Source organism: Barbus barbus (genome assembly GCF_936440315.1).
Source record: "Barbus barbus genome assembly, chromosome: 4".
Classification (NCBI taxonomy): domain Eukaryota; kingdom Metazoa; phylum Chordata; class Actinopteri; order Cypriniformes; family Cyprinidae; genus Barbus; species Barbus barbus.
The window spans coordinates 42,020,401-42,046,192 of NC_136732.1; the positions used below are offsets into that span (position 1 = coordinate 42,020,401).

The window sequence follows — 25,792 nt, forward strand, 5'->3', positions numbered from 1 at the left end:
ACGCTCACACACACACACACACATATACACTCTCTCTCACACACACACACACATATACACTCTCTCACACTCTCTCACACACACACACATATACACTCTCTCACACACAGACACACACACACACACACACATACACTCTCTCACACACAGACACACACACACACACACTGTCATACACTCACACACACACTCTCTCACACACATGCACACAGACGCTCACACACACACACACACACATATACACTCTCTCACACACACACACACACACACACACACACACACACACAGGCACTCACACACACAAATTAGGTCAGCCATAAATATTTAGTATTGTAATTTCGTTGTTCAGTAATACATTTTTTTTATTGTTGTTGTTATTATTATTACATTATTTTTAATTGGAAAATACAATAGAATTTTAATTAATAAATATATTAATTTATTTTCATAACTTAACAAAATAAAATTTAAATAATAATAATTGTTGTTGTTAAACACTTATTTATACTTTACAGTAGAATAGTATCATTATGTTAGTAGTTTATTCATTTTTATAAATTAATAAATATATTTAAATAATAACGTTGTTGTTAAATACTTATTTAATGTTTACATTATAATAGTATAATTATGATTTTAACATTTATAAATTTGTATAGTTTAATTAAATTAAAATATTCAAGTAATAACCGTAATTGAAGTAATATTTAAGTAATAATTATTTATAATTATTACAGTAATAATTAATTTAACTTAATATTTTTTAATTAATATATACTCATTTCAAAGTATAATAGATCTATCTCTGTTACTTTTTATTATTCGTCAATAAACTAAAAATATAAATGAGCATAATTGTTATTGTTAAAATACTCAATAAGGTACAGTAGTGTTATAACTCTTTAAAACAACAGAATATATAAAGTATTTATAATTATAATATACTTTTTATTTTATGGTGTGATAGCATTATTCATGTTGCTTTTAATAATTTAAAAATATATTTAAATAATAACTATTATTACTTTTTTCAATTCAGTAGTAATATTATTATGTACTGTTTATTTTACATTTATTTTTCATTTTTTAATCAAATGATTAAAAATATTTAAGTAATAATGCTTATTACTCATTTCTGTTGTATACAAATGTCATATTTAACAGAATATTCTTCATTGATTCTATTATAGTGTATTAAAAACACCTTATATTGTTTTCAGTTGTGATTCTGTCAGTGTTTTTTCGTATTGGCACCATTTATATGTGTTTCAGGCTGCCCAACTGCAGCAGCGATAAAGAAAACGCCCGCTCCTCATCCCTCCGCCTCCGCAGCCAATCAGAGGCCACCACCGCAAGCCCCACCCACCGCAAATTCGACTATGTTGAGCTGTCGCCAGTAGCCCCGCCTTCAACCCCTGCCTCCACCAATCAGAGAGAGTCGGGGGAGGGGCAGGTGAGAGAGCACAGCCAATGGCAGGAGCGGCTGCGTGATGACAGCCACAACCAGTGGGAAGCGGTGCTTTCGCGGAAGGGGGCGGGCCAGCAGTCGGAACAGAAACGAATAGAGGAGGAGATTGCGAAAAAGTGGGCGGAGTTCGAGCGGCTGCCACTCAAAGAGACGAGGTCACTCCCACCGATGGACTCGCGGTCGGGCCTGTCAGCCAATCAGGCGCTGGAGAGGGAGGTAGTGCGTGAATAAAGTCTATCTGCTCTCATGAATGACTTTATGAGAACTGAATAGAACACAGAGAGACTGGTTAACCCTTATATAACACATTTCTGAACTGAAGATTCTGAAAAATTAAGAAACACCTTTTTGGTGGGAACCAAACTTTGAAAATACATAAAGGCTATCAAAATACATTATTCACATGACAGTATGCCGATATTCGGGAAAAAAATATGTATTCCCGTGTTTGTCCATGTGTAAAATATTTATTATTATATATTTTTAGCCTCTTTTCCTCACACATTTTTTTTCATTGCAGCATGCAAAACAGAACTTTCTTCATAATTGTCAAATATGTGCTATTTAGTTTGAAAACATTCCAGAGAAATAGATATGTAGTTTTCATAAATTTGGGCTGTTTTTGATCCACATTCATTAAATTCTGGTAATTGTCATATTATATTATTCATATTATTTTATGAATTGTATGATATATTCAGATAAATATCATAAATGATATTGAAATAATTGATTAAAATTTTTATTGCATAAGATTGGTTTAGATATAGTTGTATAGTAGAAATTTCAAATAATTTCCAGGCTTTTTTATTAAACAAGTTGTAAGTGTGGTAAACACATGTTGAAAACATGGTAAAATGCTAAATGTCCAAATGTTTACACATTCACAAGGTTTTATCAGATACAATGTCTTTGGTTAAAGCTATTAAGTAATGACTATTTGGTAAGCTTGTGTTTACACAATAGAAAACAGGCTTGTGTGTTATAAGGATTAACAATCGCCTGCACAAATGACTGTATGAGCTTTAGAAAGACTTTATTCACAGTCATTTGTGCTTCTCTCTCTGTGTGTGTGTGTGTGTGTGTGTGTGTGTGTGTGTGTGCATGATCCTGTTTCACACTTCCTGTCCAGTGCACCTGCACCTCCTGCAGAAGGCTTTACCTCCGCCTGTCCTCTCTCTCCTGCAGGTGGCGTCTCTGAGGCAGCAGCTGGCAGAGCTAGGGGCGGGACCGGGGAGGGGGGCGGGGCACTGTGGGGCGGAGTCAGGCTGTGGGGCGGTGCTGCAGCAGATGGAGCGCACACACAGGGAGGTGCTGGAGGAGCTGGAGAAGCAGCATTCACAGCATATCAGTGCACTAGAGCGGGAACGAGACGCGCTGCTAAAGGAGGAGAGCGACGCCACCGCACGTGGTAATGACCAATCACTGCAGAGCACGCTCTATAGTGGGCGGAGCTTCACTGTCTGCACATTTTCATTTTCTGGATTCCGTTTTTTCCCTGTTTTAGTTTTTCTAGACTCTGTTCTTATGCTTAAATGTAAACAATCAAAAAGCATGTCTAGTTAATTGAAATCATGAAACACACACAATTTACCAGCAATTTATTAAAGGTTCAACAATGAAATTAAGGCCCTATGAAATACATATTATTTCCCCTCAAATTCAGTTATTTTTACCAATTTCTGTTACCAATTTTCTGTATTTTAATAGGTTCATGAAATTTTCTCTGGATAACTGATTTTATAAAAAATTGTTACTAGCCTGTTATTTACTTACTTACGCATTTCTTTTCATAAATACTGTTCTGTATTTACATTTTTCTGGTCAATACATTCTGGTAAATCACTTCTCTGGTAAATATTCCTTTAAAAATATGTTTTAATAATAATTCAGTAGCTATCATTAGCCCTACAATAAGTAATATATTTCTGTCACCGTTTCTTCAAGTTAAACCGCACTTTTATTTTGACGGGTTTCTGTTTGTATGTGAGATATGAGGATAGTTTTTCTCAAATGAAAGGGTCAAATGCTCATGAAGTGACTCTGAGAGCAGTTCTGGAGATGTTCATGTATTGATGTCTTCACTAGTGAAACAACAGGGACTAAAAACACAAGCGTCAAGCACACTTCAGCATGTTTGTAGTAAATTACGTTTTTGATTTCTTAGTTAAAAATTTGGCAAATTCCGTTCAAAAGTGACATTCCGCATTATACAGTAAATTCTATCTTTATGACTGGATTCCGTCCACAGAAATCATAGGGTCCCAATGTTTGCATGAATACGAGAGTGTTTGCTGCTGGACTCCTCCAGTGTGTGTTCAGTTCAGTTCTGTGGTGATCAGTGTTAGCCGTAGTGCTCCAGTGATGTGTGTGTGTGTGTAACAGTGTTTTTCTGTTGTCAGTGATGGAGGCGCTACAGAAAGCACACAGAAAGGAGCTGGAGAAAACGACACAACTCAGGGAGACTCATGGGACAGACTCGCACACACCTGACAAACAGCAACAGTGAGTACACACACATAACACACACACTCACACATGTGCGCTGCATGAGTGGCGTCTGGAGCTCATCTCTCTGTGTGTGAGTGCAGGGCAGAGCTGGCGTCCTTGCGGAGGGAGCTGGCGTCTCTGTCAGAACGATACTCTCAGAAGTGTGTGGAGCTGAAGCAAGCGCAGAAGCACAGTCTGGATACGGAGCGACTCATGAGCCAGAAAGACACACAGATGGAGCAACTGAAGAGAGACAACCAGGTACTGCATAAAAACCTCCAAACACCAACAAAACCTTCAGTCAGAGCACACAGAAGCTTAAAAACAACCCGTGTATTAAAGCCCTAAACACACTGCACATGAAAGATTTGTGTTATTTGATAAATTCACAATTTTTTATACATATTTTGGACTCTGGGGGGTGCCATTATTCCGATGAGGTCAAATGGTTGCACTTGGTGAGCTATACTGCTGCTACCTGTTCCTATTTTTACCAATAAGTCTATTTTATTTATATAGTGCCTTTCCAGGGCTGAAGGACGCTTTACAATGTACGTTCAACAAGAAAATAATAAACACTGAAAGGGTAGACAATGACAAACAACGTAAAATCAGAATTAGAAACATAAGAGAGCGTTATATAGACAGGGGAACATATAGCAGAAAAGAGTCAAGCACAGCAGATACAAAACTTGTAATCTGGAAATGGAGCTAGCAGGTAAACCAATGAAGAGGCCATTACAGTAATCAAGACATGATGTAACTAATGCATGTGTAACAGATTCAGTGTCTTTAACACTGATGAAGGGACGGAGCTGTGCAATGCGACGTAGATGAAAGAATGCTGATTTGGTGATAGAGTTAGTATGAGCCTGAAAGGAGAGAGAGAAATCGAAGATTACACCTACATTTTTAACAGTTTTTGATTTGATGTAAGAACCAGCAATCTCACAGGTGAAATTAATAGGAATATTGCTAGTGAGTGACAGAGTTCCAATAAAAATTATCTCCCTTTTGTCCATGTTAAGTTTCAGAAAATTTAAGTTAAGCCAATGTTTTATTTCGTTCACACAAGCAGAGATTTTGTCAGTTTGACCAGGGAGAGCAGGAGTACAGATGTATAATTGGATGTCATCAGCTTAAAAGTGATAATTTGGACCATGACGGTATAAGATCTGACCAAGAGGCATTATGTAAACTATGAATAATAATGGCCTGAGAACAGAGCCCTGGGGGACACCTTGCTTCAAGGGGACAGTAGGTGATCGAAAATCCTTCACTGAAATGTAAAATTGCCAGAAGAGAGATAAGAAGAAAACCAAGAAAGACCACAACACAACTCAGAATACACAAATAAAATACTGATATGATGGTCACAGCTACTGAAAGAGCTTACAGGTGGAGATGGATATAATCATAGGTTTAAACCAAATGCCGTACCATCGAGGTTTCCTCACAAGGAGTGTAAATGCCTCTGGATCTCGAGGGAAATCAACACTGAAAAACCTGAAAAATTTAAAGCAGTTTATTATATATCTTTTATATCTCGATGTCATCAATGCCAAGACAAGCATGATCGCACAAACAATTCGAAATAAATATTATTTACAAAGGTGTAAAAAACTTTTGTATTTTTGTGCAAAAGATAAGCTTAGAGGAATATTCAAATGTAAGCTCATTCAACAGTTTTTGTAGCAATTTTTTAATACAATTCAATATAATTCAATACTAACAAGAATACAGATGCACTGATTAACTGGCCAGTGATCGGAATCGGCATGACCGGCCTGGATCGGTGACCGCCGGTCAGTCCCACTTCTTGCTGATTCTGAGCCGATCCTTGTATTGCCAGCCGCGCAGGCAATGACGTCACAGCCACGTGCACAGTGTGAGAGAGACAACACACACAAGGTAACTCACAGAAATTTATAGATGTATACTGCGGTAGAAAGAAAGAAGATTTAGGTAAGCAACATTAGACGGCCATGATGGTTCCCCGAATAACAAGATCAGCCCGACTGCAATGTGACACTGATTTTATACAATAGTATTTCAGTAAACAAGGTTAAAATTAAGCGACTTAGATGAAAATGTAGACAAAATATTGACTGTTTTTGCTCAATTTTGCTGATGAAGATGGTTCCGATCAGGGCCACAGCAGAACTGTTGTGTGTCTCTGAGCAACACAGCGGTGTTTCGTTACTGAAGAATCCACGTTTTTGAACGAATCGAGTGAGTCAATGATTCAGTGGCCCATTCTTAAGGACAGTCACCTCGTTTCTGATTGAGTCAGGCGTTTGAATGAATGAATAAATAACTCACTCATTAAAACAGACACTTGCCGCCACCTACTGGTGGCTTAGTCATATTTAAAAGAATCATTGCATATTTTCAGCATTTATTTGTATGTTTAAAAAAATATGTAAAACATTAATCTTATAAAATTATTTATGCATTTGAAATGTTGCAGTGTAAATGCATTTATGGCACCTCAGCTTCATCAAACAGTCTGTAAATACATCTAATGCCACGTCAGATACAGCTTCTGGTTCCTCAGCGGTGGAAAGATAGAGTTTGTTAATACTCATTTCAGTTCAATGGTAACAACTCTACAGTTTATTATTATGCTAACGGAATTAATTGAAACAAAGTAAGAATTTGATGTGAAAGATGACACATTTAATAAGGTTGGGGGGGGGGACCATTTATAAACAGTGGGACATGACATCTGTTTTGTTACATACTGCAACTCATTTTAAGTTTAAGCTATTTCTTCCTCTTTCCAGTCACAGAGCACTTTATTTTGAGAGTTTAAGTGAGAGAACATCTGTAACTTATTCCAGATTGGGGGAATTGTGCTGTTTAATCATTTCTTTTATGTAAATAATTTTTTGTTGAAATTTGCATAGATTTTTTTTGTATATGCTGTCAATTATAGTTCTTAGAAAGGGAATTGGAAAAAAACGGCATCGGCAGGTCACACTTCCAAAAAATCGTAATCGGTCAAGAAAATTGCAATCAGTGCATCTCTAAACAAGAACAATCTTTACAAATAAATTTCTTGGTTAGTGAGACCGAAAGAAATGCAAGTGTAAATAAAGAATTGGTTGTTTCAGTAAGTTTTGCACAACTTTCTTTACTCTTTAATTCAAAATCTATGTTCAAAAAGGGTCAGAGATGTGGGAATGGTGAAGAGAGAGAGGGCAAACATTTAGCATTTTAGGTCAGCATTGCTGTGTAATCAGCCAATATTGTCTTCAATATCTTGCATAGCACTTCATCAAATGTATTCAATCATGAGTTGGTAAAATTCTTTTTTGTGAAACATTACTGTTTTGGACATATAAGGTACAAAACATTTTATAAAATACCTTGAAGTAAGTAGTAAGTACATATGGGCATAAGTAATTTCCCCCTTAAGCCCGGTACACACCAAGCCGATGGTCGGCCGTGGGGCAGTTTTTGTTCATTGGCTGACTAAGTTTTCTCAGTGTTTTCCACGCCGTCGGCTGAAGTTGGTCCTCGTTGCCTTTTTTTCGGCCGATTCGACATGTTGAATCGGCGTTGGAGCTCGTTGGGCCATCTGATCATTCTGATTGGCTGTTCAGCTGGCGAACCAGTGCGTGAGAAAGGCGCAGAATGGACGTGCTACTTGAGCGTTGGCTTGGTGTGTCAGGGCAACTTTGGACCCAGTCTCTCTGCCGACGTGAGCCGACCCCGCAGTCTGCTTTCGTCGACACTAGTTCGTCGGTGTCGGCTTGGTGTGTACCAGGCTTTACCTGTTTGCATCTCTGAGTATTAATGTGTGTGTGTGTGTGTGTGTAGGACCTCCAGGCGCGTCTGTCGGAGGAGGTGAAGGTCATTCGGTCTCTGGTCACAGGTCAAGGGTCAGACGGAGGGACTGACAGCACTGAGAGGTCATGGTGTGAGACACAGGTGATGCAGTGACTCTCTATCACTCGCTATAATGTGTTTCTGTCACATGTCGCACATATCCAGACAGATCAGTATCAAACTGAATCAAGAGCTTGTGATTCTGAATCAAATGTATTTGTGAAATCTGTCAGTAGCCAGCCCTATTAGCCGAGCGCTGTCAAAAACACAAAACAAGCACTACAAGTGAATAAGAGAACACAGATTATACATGTTCCTCAGCAATGATTTGTTGATTATGTAATGGATCAGATGTTCATGAAGGACAGGAAGTGAGGTGATCATCCTCCTGGCTGCTCCTGATCAGTTCAGGGATATTCTGAAGTCACTTGAAATCAGACGCCTGCTGTGTTGTTTTTCATCTCTGTGTTGATTGTGTGTGTGTCTGTGTGTGTGTGTGTGTGTGTGTGGCAGGTGCTGCTGCGTGTGAGAGAGAACGAACTGCAGTACTTACAGAAGCAGCTCAGCAGCCTCCGCAACCAGCTGCACTTCCTCACCACGGTAACGTGTGTGTGTGTGTGTGTGTGTGTGTGTGTGTGTGTGTGTGTGTGTGTGTGTGAGAGAGAGAGAGAGTGTAACGTCTGTGACCATATATAACATGTTTCCCCTGTGTAATATATTTTGTGTATGTAATGCATGTTTGCCATAATGTCCGTGTGTAACGGTGTGTCAGTGTGTTACACAACATGTGTAACATGTTTCCTGTTGTGTCCATTTGTAACGTGTTTACCATGTGTAACAGGTGTTTTCTGTGTGTCTGTGTAACACGTTGTAACACCCTGTGTGTAACACGTGTTTCTTGCATGTGTCTGTGTGTAATGCAGTGTCTGTCTTTGTGTAATGCGTGAATGTCTTGTGTAACTCATTTCCCGAGTGTAACGTGTTTCCTGTGTGTTTGTGTACATGTGGGTGTGGGTGTCTCTGTGTAACGTGTTTCCGGTGTGTGTGGAACATTTCTATTGGTGTCTGTGTGTAATGCGTGTGTTTCTGTCATGTGTAACGTGTGTTTCTCTCGTGTGTGTAACGTGTTTCTCGTGTAACGTGTTTTGTGTGTGTGTAATGTGCATTTCTCTCGTGTGTGTAACGTGTTTCTTGTGTGTAAGGCTTGTTTTGTGTGTGTGTGTGTGTGTGTGTGTGTGTAACGCATGTGTTCGCTGTGTAACGTGTGTTTCTCCCGTGTGAGTGTGTGTAACGTGTGTGTTTCTCTCGTGTGTGTAGTGTTTCTTGTGTGTAAGGCTTGTTTTGTGTGTGTTTCCCTGTGTAATGTGTGTTTCTCTCGTGTGTGTAACATGTTTCTCTGGTGTGTGTCAGGAGAAGAGCAGCGTGTGCGAGCGTTACCGTGAGGTGTGTGAGGAGCTGAGCGTGATGAAGAGCCGCAGCGAGCGCGAGGCCGAGACGCTGAGAGAACACCTGAGACTGGCACTGAGCGCACTGCACGATGGACAGCAGACCGACAACACACACACTCGCGCACACACACACGCCTCCTGAAGGGAGGAGCCTCACACACGTGCCTTCATTTCTGCCCAATCAGCTGCAGCCGTTCCCACCGGCCAATCAGCTGCGGCACACTGGAACAAATGCTTCTGCACTTTCTCACATCTCTCTGTGTTTGACTCCTGGGAACAGAACTGGAACGTCTCACACACACACACACACACACACACACACATGTATGAATAATCAGAGTCTCACTGGGTTTATCTGCCAAACTAATATCTGATTATGTGCCTCCTGCTCCTGTGTGTGAGAGAAAGAGTGTGTGTGTGTGTGAGCGACTGCCTTTGTGCCACAAAAACAGAGCTTTGCTTTAATGAGCCAGTGTTTTTTAAAAGATGTTTGCGTTTCTTGTCATATTTAATTTTAGAGTTTAACGCTTATGTAAACATATCATACTAGGACTAATAAAACATGGGTTCTTTGGTCTCTGGACTCTTGGCTGATTGTTCTTTACATTTGTCTCATGTTTTGTCTCCACAAAGCTGAACTGAAGTCATGAATAATCAGAAGTGAATCGTTAAGAGTCGTGGTAGATTGACTGTTTGCCATCGAAACTAAACCAGAACGGGTCAGTTGTGTGTTAATAACTGGCAGAGATGAGTTAATGTGGCGGTGATTAACTAACCAGTGATAAAGACTTCATTTACAGCGTGTTTACCATCATCTGAGTGGATTTGTATCTGTCTGAACGGCTGTTTTTGACTCATTATCCAGAACATCATTCAGAGGCATCATAGGTTTTCCATTAAACATCAGATATTTATTTTTAGATGATGATTTGTCCAGTTCAAGAAGTCAGTTATTTTAAATATCCCAGTTTTCCAAAACAACTCTTTCAAATGGACAAAAAAATGCGTTAAAATAAGAAATGCCTTCTTTCTAAGTTCTTGTAGCTTATCTGAATGTTTTAGTTATTTTAAGCAGTTTTAAGTGCTGCTGAGGCCTTCGGTGACTGACAGGCATTGATCGAACATGTTTAGTGTTTTATATTCAATCATCTCTTCAGATCACTCACAAACTAAGGACAAAACCCGAAATGTGTGTTTATTACTCGATCCCTCCAGTTCCTCGTGCTTCAGCGATCATCGTGCGGTAACACACGCTTCTGATATAGAAACACATACATCACGAATAAACTTCATGCTTTTTTATTATTATTCGGTCAGATGTGATTATTGTAAACCTACATGAAAAGGTAAATGTGACATGCTAATTATAAAATTAGCACAGTAAATTGTCGATTAAATGATGGAAATGCCCGCTACAGACTGCTCCGGATGTTTTGACTGCGCAGTACCGCTCCGCACCGGAAGGAGGCGGCGGTGCGTCGGCTTTGAAGCGCAGCGGAGTCGCGCATGCGCAGAGCAGCGGCGGAGGTTAATGATGGCGTCCAGCGCAGCGACTCGCTCCGGAGCCGCCGCCGTTAAAGTCGTTAAACCGATCTTCAGCCGCGACCTGAGTGAAGCCAGGCGCAGGGCCCGCGAGCTCTACCGGGCCTGGTACCGAGAAGTGCCTAGCACAGGTACGACACACACACACACACACACAGAGAGAACCGAGTCAAGGTCAGACACACGAGAAAACAACAACAACTGTCATGTTAGAAGAGAAAAGGGTTCTGTACAAACTGTTGCTATAAAATTAGAAACACATAATTCACCAGAATATCATTATATGCTTAAACATTAAGATTTGTACTCATAGAAATGACTAAAGTAGTCAAACATGTTCATTTGAAGGGGGTGCCAATACTTTTGGCAATATAGTGTATCTGTATATCTATCTATCAATATATATATGTATATTAGATGAATGCCACTTTATTTTATTGGGAAGGCATAGCATATATAAAACTATTATTAATTAGATGTTTTATTTCCACTTTTCAAATATTGAATTAGTATTGAGATGAAATGTGTTCTGATCTGGTCTGTGATGGAAGAGGATGTTTGACTAAAGCTGGAACTGAACTCGAAACTGCTTCACAGCAGAATTTAATTCTGTTTGCATAACTGAAATAATATTTTATTCATGTATATTATATTGCTGAAAGATTATTATTTAATATCTTTGAAATAGTCATGTAATTTGCTTGGTAACAGCCCAAATGCCTTCTTACACTAATTCACTGATTAAATATAAGAATAGGACTTAAAAGATAACGGACACTTTTAGGAAAAATGCTTTATAAAGGTTAAAATGCTCATGAAATGTAAAACCAGTTTAAACTTGTTATAAAAGATGAATCTGACCAGCAGACCATCAGAATCTTTATGATATGAGCAGAATACCTCCCTCGGCTGAATATGGCCTGATGATCGTTATAAACGGCCAGAACACACGCAGAGAGAGAGAGGTCATTACTGTTATTATTACTGCAGTGCACACGTTCCAGCTGGACATCACGGCGCGGCAGGGCCACGACAAGCTGCGGGAGATGTTCGACAGGAACAAGCACGTGACCGACCCGCGCGTCATCGACATGCTGGTCATCAAGGTGCGTGTTAGCGTGCTAGCGTCTGCTAGCATGAGCGTCTGTGAGCTGACCGCTCGCTCCTGTGTTGCAGGGGAAGATGGAGCTGGAGGAGACCATCAACGTCTGGAAGCAGAAGACGCACATCATGCGCTACTTCCACGAGACCGAGACCCAGCGTCCCGCTGACTTCCTGTCCAGATTCTACCACGGACACGACCCCTGACCTCTGACCCCTGACGTGTGTTGTGATGTTCTGCTTCTGGACTGTAAATATATATACTGATGCTGAAACGTGTCTGCGTGTGTTTCATTGATCACCCAGTCGTTATTTCTAGTGCTGTGCTACTCGAGACCGGTCTTGTCTCAGATTAGGTCTGGACTACAACACTAGTTATTCCTACAGAAGCGTCCGCGTCTGTTTCTCAGTCTGATAACAGATATATATCTGACCCTGCAGCACAGAAGCAGTCATGAGTAACACAGGTATATCTGTAGCAATAACCAACAATACATTGTATGGATCAAAATTATACATTTCTCTTTTATGACAAAAATCATTAGGATATTAAGATCATGTTCCATCAAGATATTTAGTAAATTTCCTACCGTAAATATATCAAAACTTCATTTTTGATTAGTAATATGCATTGCTAAGAGCTTCATTTGAACAACTTTAAAGGAGATTTTCTCAATATTTAGATTTTTTTGCTCCCTCAGATTCCAGATTTTCTAATAGTTGTATCTCAGACAAATATTGTCCAATCATAACAAACCATACATCAATGGAAATATTATTATTCAGCTTCAGATTATAAATATAATCTTAATATAGTTTTTATTTATTTTGTAAAATGACCCTTATGACTGGTTTGTGGTCCCGGGTCACTTATGTTTTACAGAATATATATTTATTTACACAATGTCCAGAATTTTGGGGTTGGTAATTAATTTAATATTTTTGAAAGAATTCACTCACAAAGACTGCATTAATTTGATAAAAAATACTGTAAAAATTATGAAATATTATTCTAATGTAAAGCAGCTGTGAATATGTGTTAAACTGTAATGTATTTCTGTGATCAGCTGTATTTTCAGCATCATTACTGCAGTCTTCAGTGTCACATGATCTTCAGAAATCATAATAATATACTGATCAACAAACACTTCTGATTATTATTAATGTTGAACACAGATGCACAATATATTTGTGGAAACTGATACATTGTATTTTTCAGGATTCACAGATAGTATGACGGCGTTTTAGTGCCACGTTAAAAACTAAATAAATAAGATTACAAGATTCAAATCTAAATATTTAAAGAATAAAGTCAAAATATTTTAAGTGTATTCTAAATTATGAGAATTAATTTGTAGCAACTATGAGATTAAATGTATTAAATTGTGAAATTATAGCCTATATTGCGAAATTCCAAAGTCTCAGTTTACAAATTCTGTCAATTTGCAATATAGGCTTTAGTCTCAAAATATTCTAACTAATCGCTACAATTTAATTCTTGAAACATGTTGACTTTACTCTCAAATAGGGTCTGTGAGGACCGGTGTCATTTGATCCTGCCCGTCAGGTTTTCCTCCCGGGGCTTACTGCGCATGCACACATCAATATTTCATCCTTCTTCTCACGCTGAACAACAATATTTCATGCATCTGCATTACTGTAAGGGTAGGTTTAGGGGTGGGGTAGGTTTAGACATTAATAACACAATCTAAAAATGTTTATTGTTGGTTTCCGGGAGCTGTATCCCTTCTAGCCACAACCGCAAATATAACACATAATTACTGTATACACTACTGTAAGGGTAGGTTTAGGGTTGTGGTAGGTGTAGACATTAATAAATCATAATTTGACTGGTAGCATTTTTCGTTATCAAATTGTACTTCCTACTGTTTTAATGGGAGGAATATCTGACAGGGTATCGACAGGTCCTAGTGATCTGCCAGGACCCTGCTCGCTAATCTAAGCGCTCCAAAGTTTGACTGCATCTACATCAGAAGACAATCTGTGATAGCTAAACATTGCACCAGCAACATGACAATCTTGTGAGCACTTGGTTGGTCAGTGCAGCACATGATCACTTCAGTGGCCGTGTTTGAAATGGCACACTTGCTGACTGCTTACTGCCCAGTACACAGTGTATACTTTAAAGAATAGTGTGTGAAACAGTATTCAATTAGCAATAAAGTTTTCAGACTAGTAGCCCATGCTGTCACATGACAAACACTGAATATTAATTCAGCACAGCTTGTTACCTTATAAAGCAATGTGCTAACCGTTCCTTTACAAAGGCTTCATACTCGTAAACAATGCTATATTGCCCATATGAACTCATTTCATAATTGATTAAATATACATATTGGACAGAACTTAATCAGCACTGAGCTGTCTTTAATGATATTGTTGGCACTTACACTAAGTGGAAAAAGTGATATATTCTAGTTACACTAAGTATTGTGCAAATAATGATCAATTCAGTTTACTCTAAAATAGCATTTTCTTTAGCAACAGGTGTGTAAATAGTAGTTAGGTGGCAGATATTTATACTGTAGTACATTATAAAACAGTATGCAATAACATTGAGTGTAAATGATCATATGTCATAGATGCAAACTGCTCACCTTTTGGTGAAAACTCACTTTTTGAGATCACAACAGGTCACTTACGAGATTTGTGCAGATCAGATGAGAAAGGGTTTTGATGGAGGCGGGGCATCTTTTTATTACAGTACTGTAGTAACTTTAGAACTATTATTCTAATATTAGCTTTTAGGGAGTCATTCTTAAGATTCAATATTTATATGATTAATTGATATTAATCAAAATGTCCAACTTATACCTTATTAACGATACCTCATTAACGACTTGTCCAGCAAGCATTAAAATGAATAAACAGAATTATTTATAATCTCCCTTTTAAAATTTGGCTCCTGTGAAACATTTTGAAATCCATCCTGTCTTTTCATTCTGTATTTGCATCATCCTTACCATTGTTAACACTATTACTCCTATCAAATATTTGTAATTTGTGCTCTTCTAATTCCACATGCATCAAATGTTGTAAATGAAACAATCATGGGCGTAACCACATGGCGGAAGAGAGAGAGAGAGAGAGAGAAACAACCTTTTAAAGGTCAAATCAAACCTTATCTGATTTAAGTGACGAAAGTGAAAGTGACCCATACTTAAATTTACCCATCCAAAGTGCGCGCACACACACACAGCAGTGAACACACACACACCGTGAACACACACCCGGAGCAGTGGGCAGCATTTATGCTGCAGCGCCCGGGGAGCAGTTGGGGGTTCGGTGCCTTGCTCAAGGGCACCTCAGTCGTGGTATTGAGGGTGGAGAGAGCACTGGACATTCACTCCCCCCACCTACAATTCCTGCCGGCCCGAGACTCGAACCCACAACCTTTGGATTATGAGTCCGACTCTCTAACCATTAGGCCACGACTTCCCTATTACTTGCACCAATTCCATCAGTGAGGCTATGAATCTTTCTTACAGTTCAGTGAATATGTAATATGTTGTAGTATCTTATAACTTCCTTTTACTTGCATTTATCTTTTGGTGAGGTTTAACTTTGGACCCTGTGTAAAATGAATGTATTCAAGTTGTTCCAAAGCAGTATACTATCTTTCAAAATTAACCTTTGATCCTTAGTATTCTTTTTTTATTCGGTTTATGATTATGTTTATGACTATATGGGTGAATGAGCCTATCTGACCCGTCATGATTTTTAGAGTAATAGAACAAAAAGATCCCCAATAAGGAGTTTGATCAAAATATATTAAGTAAATATAGTCACTATTCATTAAAAACATATGATTCATCCATGATGCAGCTTTGTATTGGGTTTAGAAAAAGTATTTGAGTATACCTCCAGACCAAGAAAACATGTTCAAGTGATGACTGACAACATGAGACAATATTTGCAATCAAATTGCATGTTTTGTTATAAATTATATTGTAGTGCACCAAAAATGCATTTGCACAGCACTGAAAATATATATCTACACACACACAGATATATATAATGAGTAATCTTATCTGTCCACAAAATCCACTCTGATGAGTACAAAGGTTGTTTCCTTAGCATGGGTGAGGTAAGGATGAATATCATTTCATTCTGGTTGAGCACCTTATATGCCATAATTCTTATAATACATTTCTGAATAATCATCGTTTTTTTCATGGTTGTCAAAAATCGTTGGTTCTGAGACTGAAAATATCTCTTCTCTTCTGGATTATTCACTGTTCCAGGAGCATTTTCTCTGAGGAGGTAAGAGAAAAAGTTGGTCACACTTTATTTTGATAGTCCACTTTAGACTTTCTACTAACTATAAATAACTGCAACTACTATCAACTAATTCTCATTCATTAGCAACTACATGTGTACTAACTCTCAGAGTAGACTTAGGGTAGGTTTAGGGTTGGTAGAATAAGTGGACATATACTTTCAAAATTTCTTAGTCTGTATGTTTTGTGACCCATCAAAATAAAGTGTTAGAAGATATTAAGCAGACAGTTTATTAATAGCCTACTAACTGCTAGTTGACATGTAGTTGCAAAGTTACTTACTGTTAGTAGAATGATGTCTAAAGTGGATTATCACAATAACGTGTCACCAAAACGTTTGCTCTTATAATCATTTGTGTGTTATGGAATAATCTACAGTCATGGTCAGAATGATCAGCAACCTTAATATGACCAAAGAAGACTGAAAATCTTTACTCATCTCATTTCTAATTTTCTTTTTCTTTAGATTTATTTTAAATGCTGTATTACGCTAAAGGCAGCCATGACATTGTAGTTTATGGCAATGAAAAATTAAACATTTAGCATTAGAAAAAGATCATTTTGTTCACACACACACACACACACACACACACACACAAAGATCTGCAGCAATTCAACTGGAAAATTAGTTTACATTGTTGTAATAAAAAGCCTAAAATGAGCAGTACAGCACGTTAGGGACACATTCTGCGTTTGCCTTTCTGGACAATAGTTATTGTGTCTGCAGAACTTCACAAAGGACAAGATACATCCGCCATAATAAGGTCTTAGATTGTACCATACATTTATATCACTATACCATATACCACCCTGCGTGAGTAACAAAGATATTTAAGCAACACTAGATCTAACTTTAACTACATCTAACTCCTACCTCAAAGCACAGTTCCTGAAACAGTGTAGCTAAGAGAACGGACAGTGCGGTGTAGAATAAAGGTGCATTAGCCTATGTGAAATATACGTGTTTTTAAAAAACAAATGAAACACATGTAACACTGCACCCCATAAACACAATCAGGCCAACCAGCCCTTTAAAGACATGTTCGTTTGGGAGGGACTTCAGTGCCTGCACGCTAAATTAACCAGTAGGCCCATTTCTGTCACAGCTTTAGAAACAGCTGTAGAAATATCAATGATTAAAGTGTCTTTAAGAATGTTTTATTTATAATGATATAATATATGTATATAATTAGTGCTGTACACAAATGAATAACTGATTTTGTTGTAGGAAGGCTAGAGAGTGAAACTGAAGGTCTCACATTCATTCCAGCGATCAACATGAGTTTAAGGTGAGCTTTGAAATCATCTGTTTCTTCAACAGGAAGGTCCATTATTATACTCGAGGCAAACTCTGGCCATTTTCAAGACTCACTTCACCAAAACAAAAATAAAGTTAGACTCTAAATCACCAAGACTCATTAAATAATTTACTTCAGGCAAAATAAAACAATAAAAAAAGAGTAAATACAGTATTAGTACTCAATTTAAGCTTGTAGAATTTAAAGTTTAAACTTAGAAGTATATTTTACTTGGAATTGTTTGTTATTTTTACAAAGATTGTTTAAGTAAATATCAAAGTCATGATCCTGTTGTTCCCATCATGCACTTGGGCATGAATAATTAATAAGGTAAATTGTTTGGAGATTTACACTGTTTTATGGTCGATGTTTTTGTTAGGTTAAGTAATTTGCTGTTTTGCCACATCTGCAGTTCGTTTTGTTTTTACTCAAAATGACCCATTCATACTCAAATCTACTCATTGATTGTAACTGTCATTGTGTATCATGTGCTGAGTATTCTGTTTTCATTCAGTTAATAAGTATAGTGAATAAACATATTACCTTAGAAGGAATAACGAGCTGTCTGCTGTCTCTGTACATGATTATAAGTGAACCGCATGCTTCATTGCCATTTTTTCAGTGCTATGTTTGAGTAAAGTTTAAAAACGGTGTCTGAGCGAAATGTAGGCTACTTGAGTACTGCAGGGTAAACTCAAAATAATTAAGAACAAATTACTGATCAAACTCCAACTGAACAAGTTAAATTGACTTATTTCCTTTGCTAATTTTACATAACTTAGTTAAGTACATTTCACTTAATTCCATACTTAAATTTGACTTCAAATATAGGCGTGCAAAATGAAGTAAATTGTACTTCAAGACTCACACATGTATGGTGTGTTCAAGTCCCGACAGGCTTAAAAAGTTAACGTTTTCAGATCTTGTGCTCTTTTCCATTTCACTGGGTCACATCTTCTTTTGTTTAACTGCTTGGTTCTGTGCTGTCAGCTTGTGGAATAGCTAATTAGTGCAAAACCATCAAGATGCATATACAAGATGGCCATCTCCAGGACCAAGATGGCGCCGAGCATGGCAGCCGTGTTGCGAGCTCCAAGAAAACTCTGCAGTTTTTCTTATGTTTCTTATGTTTTATTTGTTATTTTGTTGTTTCACGTGTTAGATGTTGTCAGTATAACTGTCTACGATAGACACACGCTTTTAAACATTGGTTCCTTCGTCGCGCAACGCAAACCGGACTTTGAGTTCCTGAACGCCGGCGCCTTGTTTACAGACACCGCATCAGAGCCCTTTGTCTGGGCCGCACGATCGCGACCGAGGAAACGCCGCCGGAAAAGGGGGAAGAGAGCCGGCGTCCTTGTCAGACTCAGACGCCGTCCCCTCCGACCTCCTCTCCCAACTATTTTGCTGGCTAACGTTCAGTCACTGGACAACAAACTCTGTGAACTGCGGGCACGCATCTCATACCAACGGGAAACAAGGGACTGCTGCATTATTTGCCTCACAGAAACCTGGATGTCTGCAGTGGTTCCAGACTCAGCCATCGAGCTTACGGGGTTCTCCGTGCACCGCTCGGACAGAACGAAAGAGCTCACAGGGAAAAGCAGAGGCGGGGGCGTCTGTTTCTTTATCAACAACTCGTGGTGTGATGAAAGGAACCTACACTCTATTAAATCCTCCTGCTCCCCTGATCTGGAATTTCATATGCTTCTGTGTCGACCATTCTGGCTACCGAGGGAATTTACAGCGATCATAATCACAGCTGTTTACATTCCCCCTCAAGCCAACACAGACCAGGCACTCAAGGAACTGTATGGGAATATAAGCGAGCAGGAAACCGCGTACCCAGACGCAGCGTTTATTGTTACGGGGGACTTCAACAAAGCCAACTTCAGAACAATAGCTCCAAAATACTTTCAACACATCACCATCAACACGCGTGGTGATCGTGTACTTGATCACTGCTACTCTCCATTCCGGGACGCCTACAAATCGCTCCCCCGCCCACCTTTCGGCAAATCGGATCACTCTTCCGTTCTGCTCCTGCCTGCTTATAGGCAGAAACTGAAACGAGAAGCACCCGCCCTCAGGACAATTCAATGCTGGTCGGACCAATCAGACGCTATACTACAGGACTGTTTTGATCACGTGGACTGGGACATGTTCCGGGCAGCGTCTGATGACGACATAGAGGCGTACTCAGATACTGTAACGTGTTTCATCAGGAAGTGTGTAGAGGATGTAGTACCGACAAAAACAATCCGCATCTACCCCAGCCAAAAACCGTGGATTAACAGCGATGTTCGAGCAGCCTTGTCAGCGCGGACATCTGCCTTTAAATCCGGAAACTCTGACGATCACAAACAAGCCAGTTACGATCTCAGGAAATCAATCAAAGCTGCCAAACGACAATACAAAAACAAAGTTGAAGAACAATTCAAAACCAACAACGCAAGAAGCATGTGGCAGGGTATCAATAACATCACAGATTTCAGAGGGAATAAACCAGCTACTGTGAACATTGCCGCCTCTGTACCGGACGAACTTAATCACTTTTATGCTCGTTTCGAGGCTCACAACACCGCCCACACAGAGCGCGCTCCCGCGGCTGTAGCAGAAGAGGCGAGCGCACTTTCCTTTTCTGTCGCAGATGTAACCCGATCCTTCCGACGGGTGAACATCCGCAAGGCTGTGGGTCCCGATGGCATCCCAGGCCGTGTGCTCCGAGCATGCGCATTCCAACTGGCCGGGGTTTTCACAGACATTTTTAACCTTTCCCTCTCTCTGTCTGTGGTTCCCGCATGCTTCAAAAAATCCACCATTGTGCCCATTCCAAAGAAAAATAAAATCCCATGCTTGAATGACTGGAGGCCCATTGCTCTGACACCCATCTTCAGCAAGTGCTTTGAGAAACTCATCAGAGACTACATCTGCTCTGTGCTGCCTGACTCACTGGATCCCCTACAATTTGCATATCGCAGAAACCGTTCCACAGACGATGCTATTGCCTTCACCCTGCACACTGCTCTCTCCCACCTGGAAAATAAGAACACCTATGTGAGAATGCTGTTTGTGGACTACAGCTCAGCATTCAATACCATAGTGCCTGCCACACTGGTTGAGAAGCTCCAGACTCTGGGACTAAACGGATCTCTGTGCAGCTGGATCCTGGACTTCCTGACAGGCAGATGTCAGGTGGTCAGAATGGGCAACAACACTTCATCCCCGCTGACCCTCAACACTGGTGCTCCTCAGGGCTGCGTCCTCAGCCCACTCCTGTACTCCCTGTACACACACGACTGTACAGCAACACACCGCTCCAACGTCATCGTCAAATATGCTGACGACACAACGGTGATAGGCCTGATCACTGACAACGATGAGACGGCCTACAGAGAGGAGGTGAGAACCCTGACTAAATGGTGTCAAGAGAACCACCTCTCACTCAACATCGACAAGACCAAGGAGCTGGTGGTGGATTTCAGGAGACAGAGCAGAGAACACACACCCATCACCATCGACATGACACCTGTGGAGCGAGTAAACAGCTTCAAATTCCTCGGTGTTCACATCACTAAGGATCTCACATGGTCCGCTCACACAGATGCAGTGCTGAAGAAGACACACCAACGCCTCTTCTTCCTGAGACGGCTGAGGAAGTTTGGAATGAGCCCCAGCATCCTCAGATCATTCTACACCTGCACTGTGGAGAGCATCCTGACAGGCTGCATCACCGCCTGGTTTGGAAACAGCACTGCTGGCAACCGCAAAGCTCTGCAAAGGGTCGTGCGAACTGCCCGTCACATTGTTGGAGGTGAGCTTCCCTCCCTCCAGGACATCTACACCAGGCGGTGTATAAAGAAAGCCCGGAGGATCATCAGTGACTCCAGCCACCCGTCCCACAGACTGCTCTCTCTGCTGCCCTCAGGAAGACGTCTCCGCAGCATCCGATCCCGCACTAGCCGACTGAGGGATAGCTTTTTTCCTCAGGCTATCAGGCTAATGAACAGTCGAAATTAATACACCCTACAGCACACTCCCACTTTACAATATACCACGCACTGCACTTTAATTCCAATACAGTTCAAACTGGACTACCAGTACACTACTGCACAAATACAACAATCTTTTTGCCAGCACTGGATACCATCCAATGCACATCCATGACATTTGCACATCCGGTTTATATATAATCTGCTGCATCTTCGCATATTACTGTGTGTATATAACGTAGAATGTGTACTACATACGGTGTATAATGTGTATCGGTAACTGTATGTCTGTCTAATAGTACACTGTGTGTACTGAGTATACGTATGTGTATATTACACATTGTCATCTGTATAAGTCTGTACGTATGTATGGTAATGTCTATATGTAAATTGTTTCTGCACTGTCTGGAGCACGCTCTCAAGAATTTCACTCACGAAGGCACATGTGCTGTGGTGATGTGACAATAAAAGTGATTTGATTTGATTTGATTTGATTTGCAAGCTGAGCGTACAGAGTAGTTATGCAGTTAAAAATGGCCTTCGCACATACTAGTGTATGCTCTATCAAGTGTTTGCATCAAAACCACTTTAAATGATATAAAACATCCGAGCATAAGGCAGCTTTTTAAACGTAAACTGCATTTAGATGGTTTCAATGACTTCATGAGTATTTCAAGTCTTACATTCTTGCAACACAAATATTCTGACAAATATTAGCCTTCATATTTTACAGACAGCCAGGCCTTTCACTAAGCAGATCAACTCTGATTCACCGAGGGCCTCCAAAACTATTTCGTCTACACACAGAGAGAAAAGTGCTTGATGATTATGGGAAAGTCAGAAAATGGACTTATGGGATAAAAGACACCAGTAAACCAAACAAAATAGTTCTGCTGGTGGGAGAGACCGGCACCGGCAAGACGACGCTCATCAACACAATGCTCAACTATTTACTGGATGTGACTTTTGAGGATGAAGAATGGTTTGAAATCACAGAAGAAGAAGAAGAAAGAGATCAATCAGAATCACAAACCTCTGAAATCACCATGTATGAGGTCTTTCATGTAATGAGTCCAATATCGCTCACCATCATTGATACTCCAGGCTACGGAGACACTAGAGGACTGGACAAAGATCTGGAAGTTGCCGGGAATTTAGCCACTCTGTTTCAGAGCAATGATGGAGTTTGTGAAGTTGACGCCGTGTGTTTTGTGATTCAAGCATCTAAGAATCGTCTCTCAGACCGGCAGCATTACATTTTCAGTTCAATGCTGTCTTTGTTTGGAAAAGACATTGTGAACAACATTGTGTTTTTAATCACACACTCCGATGGTATGGCACCCAAAAATGTCATCAGCGCCATTAATAAAGCTAAAATCCCCTGCAGACGAGACAAAAAAGGCCAACCTGTTTACTTCTTATTCAACAACCGGCAGACTGACGCCCGTGACAAAGCAGAACGTCGTCAGATTCGTGCTCAAAGAGATGCCTGGGAAGACAGTGTGAAAGCCATGAAGCACTTCCTTCAGTCTCTGGATGAACAGAACAGAGGCTGTTTAGAGTTGACTTCAGATGTCCTGATCGAGCGCATTCGATTTGAAGCATACATCAGCAACTTACAGCTGCGAGTTCAAGAGAAAGAGATGAAAAAGGCTGAAAAACTTCAGATTCAGGATGCAATGAGAATAAATAAGGAAAATATTGACAGGCGTAAAAACTTTAGTATTAAAATCAGAAGGCCTATTAAAATGAAGGTGCCCATTGAGAGCAAGTCATGGAAGCACAGAAAGGCGACGACCTGCACCGTCTGTGAGGAAAACTGTCATGAGTTTGACTGCTGGTGGGTTTCTAATCCCAGCAAATGTGAAGTCATGAAAAACGGCTTCTGCACCGTATGCACAAGGAAGTGTCATCACAGCAAACACGTCAAAGAAAACAAGAAATACGTCATCAGAAACACGAGCATAATGCTTGAATATGATGATTTTAAAAAGGAATATGAAAAAGCTCAAGAAGAGTACAAAAGGTTTGCAGTTATAATGGATCATCTTGACTGGGACCTGCAAGAGATTGAGGACCAAAAGTCAAATCTTCTGTCCGATGCTTACAATAACATCAAGCATCTGTCTCAGATCGCATTAAAACCAGACTCTGCCTTCACTCTTCAGCATCTCGACTTCTTCATCCCCAGAGTGAGGGAAGCTGGGAAAATACACTGGGTCCGAGACCTGGAGGAAATGAGGAGAAAAGCTGAAGCTGAAGAAGCTAATAAAGATGCTCTGAGTTATCTTAAAGCTGGTCTAAGAAAACTCTTCCTTAGTGCAGAATGAACAAATACAGAGAAGCAAGATAAATCAATCTAATGGAAGAAAACTGCTTACAAAGAGTAATCAATGGAGGATATTCTTTGTAGATCTGAAGATATTACAGTAATAAGAAAGTTGATTTACCCATAGTCAGGGTGTGAACTACGGGGGAGCTAGGGGCAGCTCGGCTCCCCTTAATAAGACATGGGCTCCCCTGAAAACGTGATTTGTGAAATTTTGGGGGGTCTCAAAAAATATTGACAATGTGTTATTTTGATGTGCAATTTCAGTTTTGTGTAATGTGATCATCTTGGATTATTATGGGTAAAATTGCAAAAATATTCATTCATGCATGACGGCGATTTTAACCTAATTCACTTCAATAAAGATAACTTTACATGCTATTCTTGTCACGAGCATCAAGGTGTGGGGCGCTGCGGTGCAAATTCATTCCACTCATGTTTAGTGCATTAACTCAAAGATTCGTAGAAAAAATATATAAACGTTGGCCGTAGATCTGTGCGCGCAGTCCTTGAAATCCATTCTGCAGTTAGCATCATATAGCCACCATGGCAAAAAGAACACAAGGCAGTTTAATGGCACGACCGAATCACCTGCTGCAAGCCGTTAGCACACCTCCCGCCGGGATGACAACGCAAGAAATCATTGTAGAGCCCTGCATTTCGGCCCGGGCCCCGACTTTTGTACGCCTCTATGGCCGGGCTTCGGGCTAATTTCCACGTCATAGTTCAGACACGGGCCGGGCCTCGGGCCTGTTTTGGGTTTCTCCTTGTTTTTATATTGTAGACGTCTATCGATTAGTGATGAATAAATCACCGCGCTGGTGGAGACAACAGGAGACCGTGCCACGACTGAGAGCAGCTCGATGGTGTTTAGTGTCCCGCAGCAGCTGAATAGTTCTGTGTTCAAATGCACACAATAGACTAAAGCTTGCTGAAAAACCCCAGCAAACATAACCATGAATGTGTCTGCGGGAAATAGTAAGGAGATATTTGAATTATTTACTAATAAACTAATGTTTTCTGAGTCTGTGTCGCAAGGATGAAGCTGATCCTGACTCACCGTCTCCTCATTAGACGCTCCTTTAGAGAGAAATGCATCTTTATTGATTATGATTATAATAAAAGAGTTTTTGTTTTCAATTTTCTTATTTCGTTAAGTGATAATTTAAAGCTTTCTATAGATATATGTATCATGTCTGTGAGGTATGTATTCGCTCAGCTTTGGTTCATTTTTATGAAAATTTGAATTTACTGACAATATGTTTGCAATCCCAGAAAGAAAAAAGAAAGAGTTACCATCTCAAGAATTTTGCGTCTCCCCAAGAAAGTTTGAGTTGAAATTTTATTTTTTGTATTTCGAGTCTGTATTAATTAATCAATTAATTAAAACAATATAAAATGGAGTCTTCAAGCATTGAGGATGATTGCGTTGTCTTCTCTCTTATTAAAAAATATAATTTTGATGCTTGCAATACTGGAGATACATATTAAAAACAACAACAACAATTTCCATAAACCAACTGATTCTGCACTTTGTTTGTCATACAGTGCTTTGTGCTGCGATAATTTGGGACTCAGTGTGCATGGACCTTGATAGTCCAAAATGCCCTGGGACCGTTGAAATAAATCTATTACGATTGTCACAAATAAAGTGAACATGACAATGAAAGAAATGTGTTGTTTATGGCATTAAATGTAGATCAACTTGTGCTGTATCTTATTTCTTTTTCAAGTGTTTTTACAGTGTTGCACGTTATAACCAATCACACACGATTCTGTTGAGCATATGAATGCAATGGCCAATAAGAGGTGTTCAGATCATATACTGTTAGAAAAGATCACTGTCCGCTGGAGGGTCTTACGGAGTTTCTCCTGAAGTCCATCACAACCTCCTTTGTCTTCTCCACATTGAGGGACAGGTTGTTTGTGCCACACCATTCAGCCAGCTGTGCCACTTCCTCTCTGTAGTGCGTTTCATCATTGTTGCTG

General features: G+C 39.8%; 3 protein-coding genes across 4 annotated transcripts in view; all 3 read left to right on the top strand.

The window, feature by feature from the left end:
* LOC306861569 (TRIO and F-actin-binding protein-like) overlaps window positions 1–9,815 on the top strand; it is a 13,308-nt gene extending 3,493 nt beyond the window's left edge. For both annotated transcript variants that reach the window (XM_079403928.1, XM_079403929.1), the window contains exons 6-12: window positions 1,273–1,684; window positions 2,657–2,879; window positions 3,871–3,973; window positions 4,060–4,219; window positions 7,784–7,894; window positions 8,306–8,392; window positions 9,203–9,815. In XM_079403928.1, coding sequence (XP_079260054.1) covers window positions 1,273–1,684; window positions 2,657–2,879; window positions 3,871–3,973; window positions 4,060–4,219; window positions 7,784–7,894; window positions 8,306–8,392; window positions 9,203–9,382 — 1,276 coding nt within the window. In that variant the 3' untranslated portion in view covers window positions 9,383–9,815. The remainder of the gene's footprint in view (window positions 1–1,272; window positions 1,685–2,656; window positions 2,880–3,870; window positions 3,974–4,059; window positions 4,220–7,783; window positions 7,895–8,305; window positions 8,393–9,202) is intronic.
* A 941-nt stretch (window positions 9,816–10,756) lies between these two features.
* Window positions 10,757–14,247, top strand: ndufa6 (NADH:ubiquinone oxidoreductase subunit A6). The gene is made up of 3 exons (XM_079411221.1): window positions 10,757–10,913; window positions 11,773–11,888; window positions 11,959–14,247. Exons 1-3 carry the CDS (start codon window positions 10,772–10,774, stop codon window positions 12,088–12,090), a joined length of 390 nt encoding a protein of 129 aa, XP_079267347.1. The 5' UTR covers window positions 10,757–10,771; the 3' UTR covers window positions 12,091–14,247.
* A 3,215-nt stretch (window positions 14,248–17,462) lies between these two features.
* LOC306868640 (uncharacterized protein) lies at window positions 17,463–23,804 on the top strand (the record flags this gene model as incomplete). The annotated part of the gene is made up of 2 exons (XM_079414899.1): window positions 17,463–17,473; window positions 22,208–23,804. The coding sequence occupies 2 exons, from the start codon at window positions 17,463–17,465 to the stop codon at window positions 23,802–23,804; spliced, it is 1,608 nt and encodes a 535-aa protein (XP_079271025.1).
* Between the last annotated feature and the right edge of the window lie 1,988 nt (window positions 23,805–25,792).

What these genes read in the sequence shown, in the direction of transcription:
- ndufa6 (XM_079411221.1), top strand. Translation starts at nt 10,772, where the DNA reads ATGATGGCGTCCAGCGCAGCGACTCGCTCCGGAGCCGCCGCCGTTAAA. An exon ending in CCGAGAAGTGCCTAGCACAG is followed by an intron (nt 10,914 to 11,772) that starts GTACGACACACA and finishes TTATTACTGCAG; the next exon opens with TGCACACGTTCCAGCTGGAC. An exon ending in TCGACATGCTGGTCATCAAG is followed by an intron (nt 11,889 to 11,958) that starts GTGCGTGTTAGC and finishes CCTGTGTTGCAG; the next exon opens with GGGAAGATGGAGCTGGAGGA.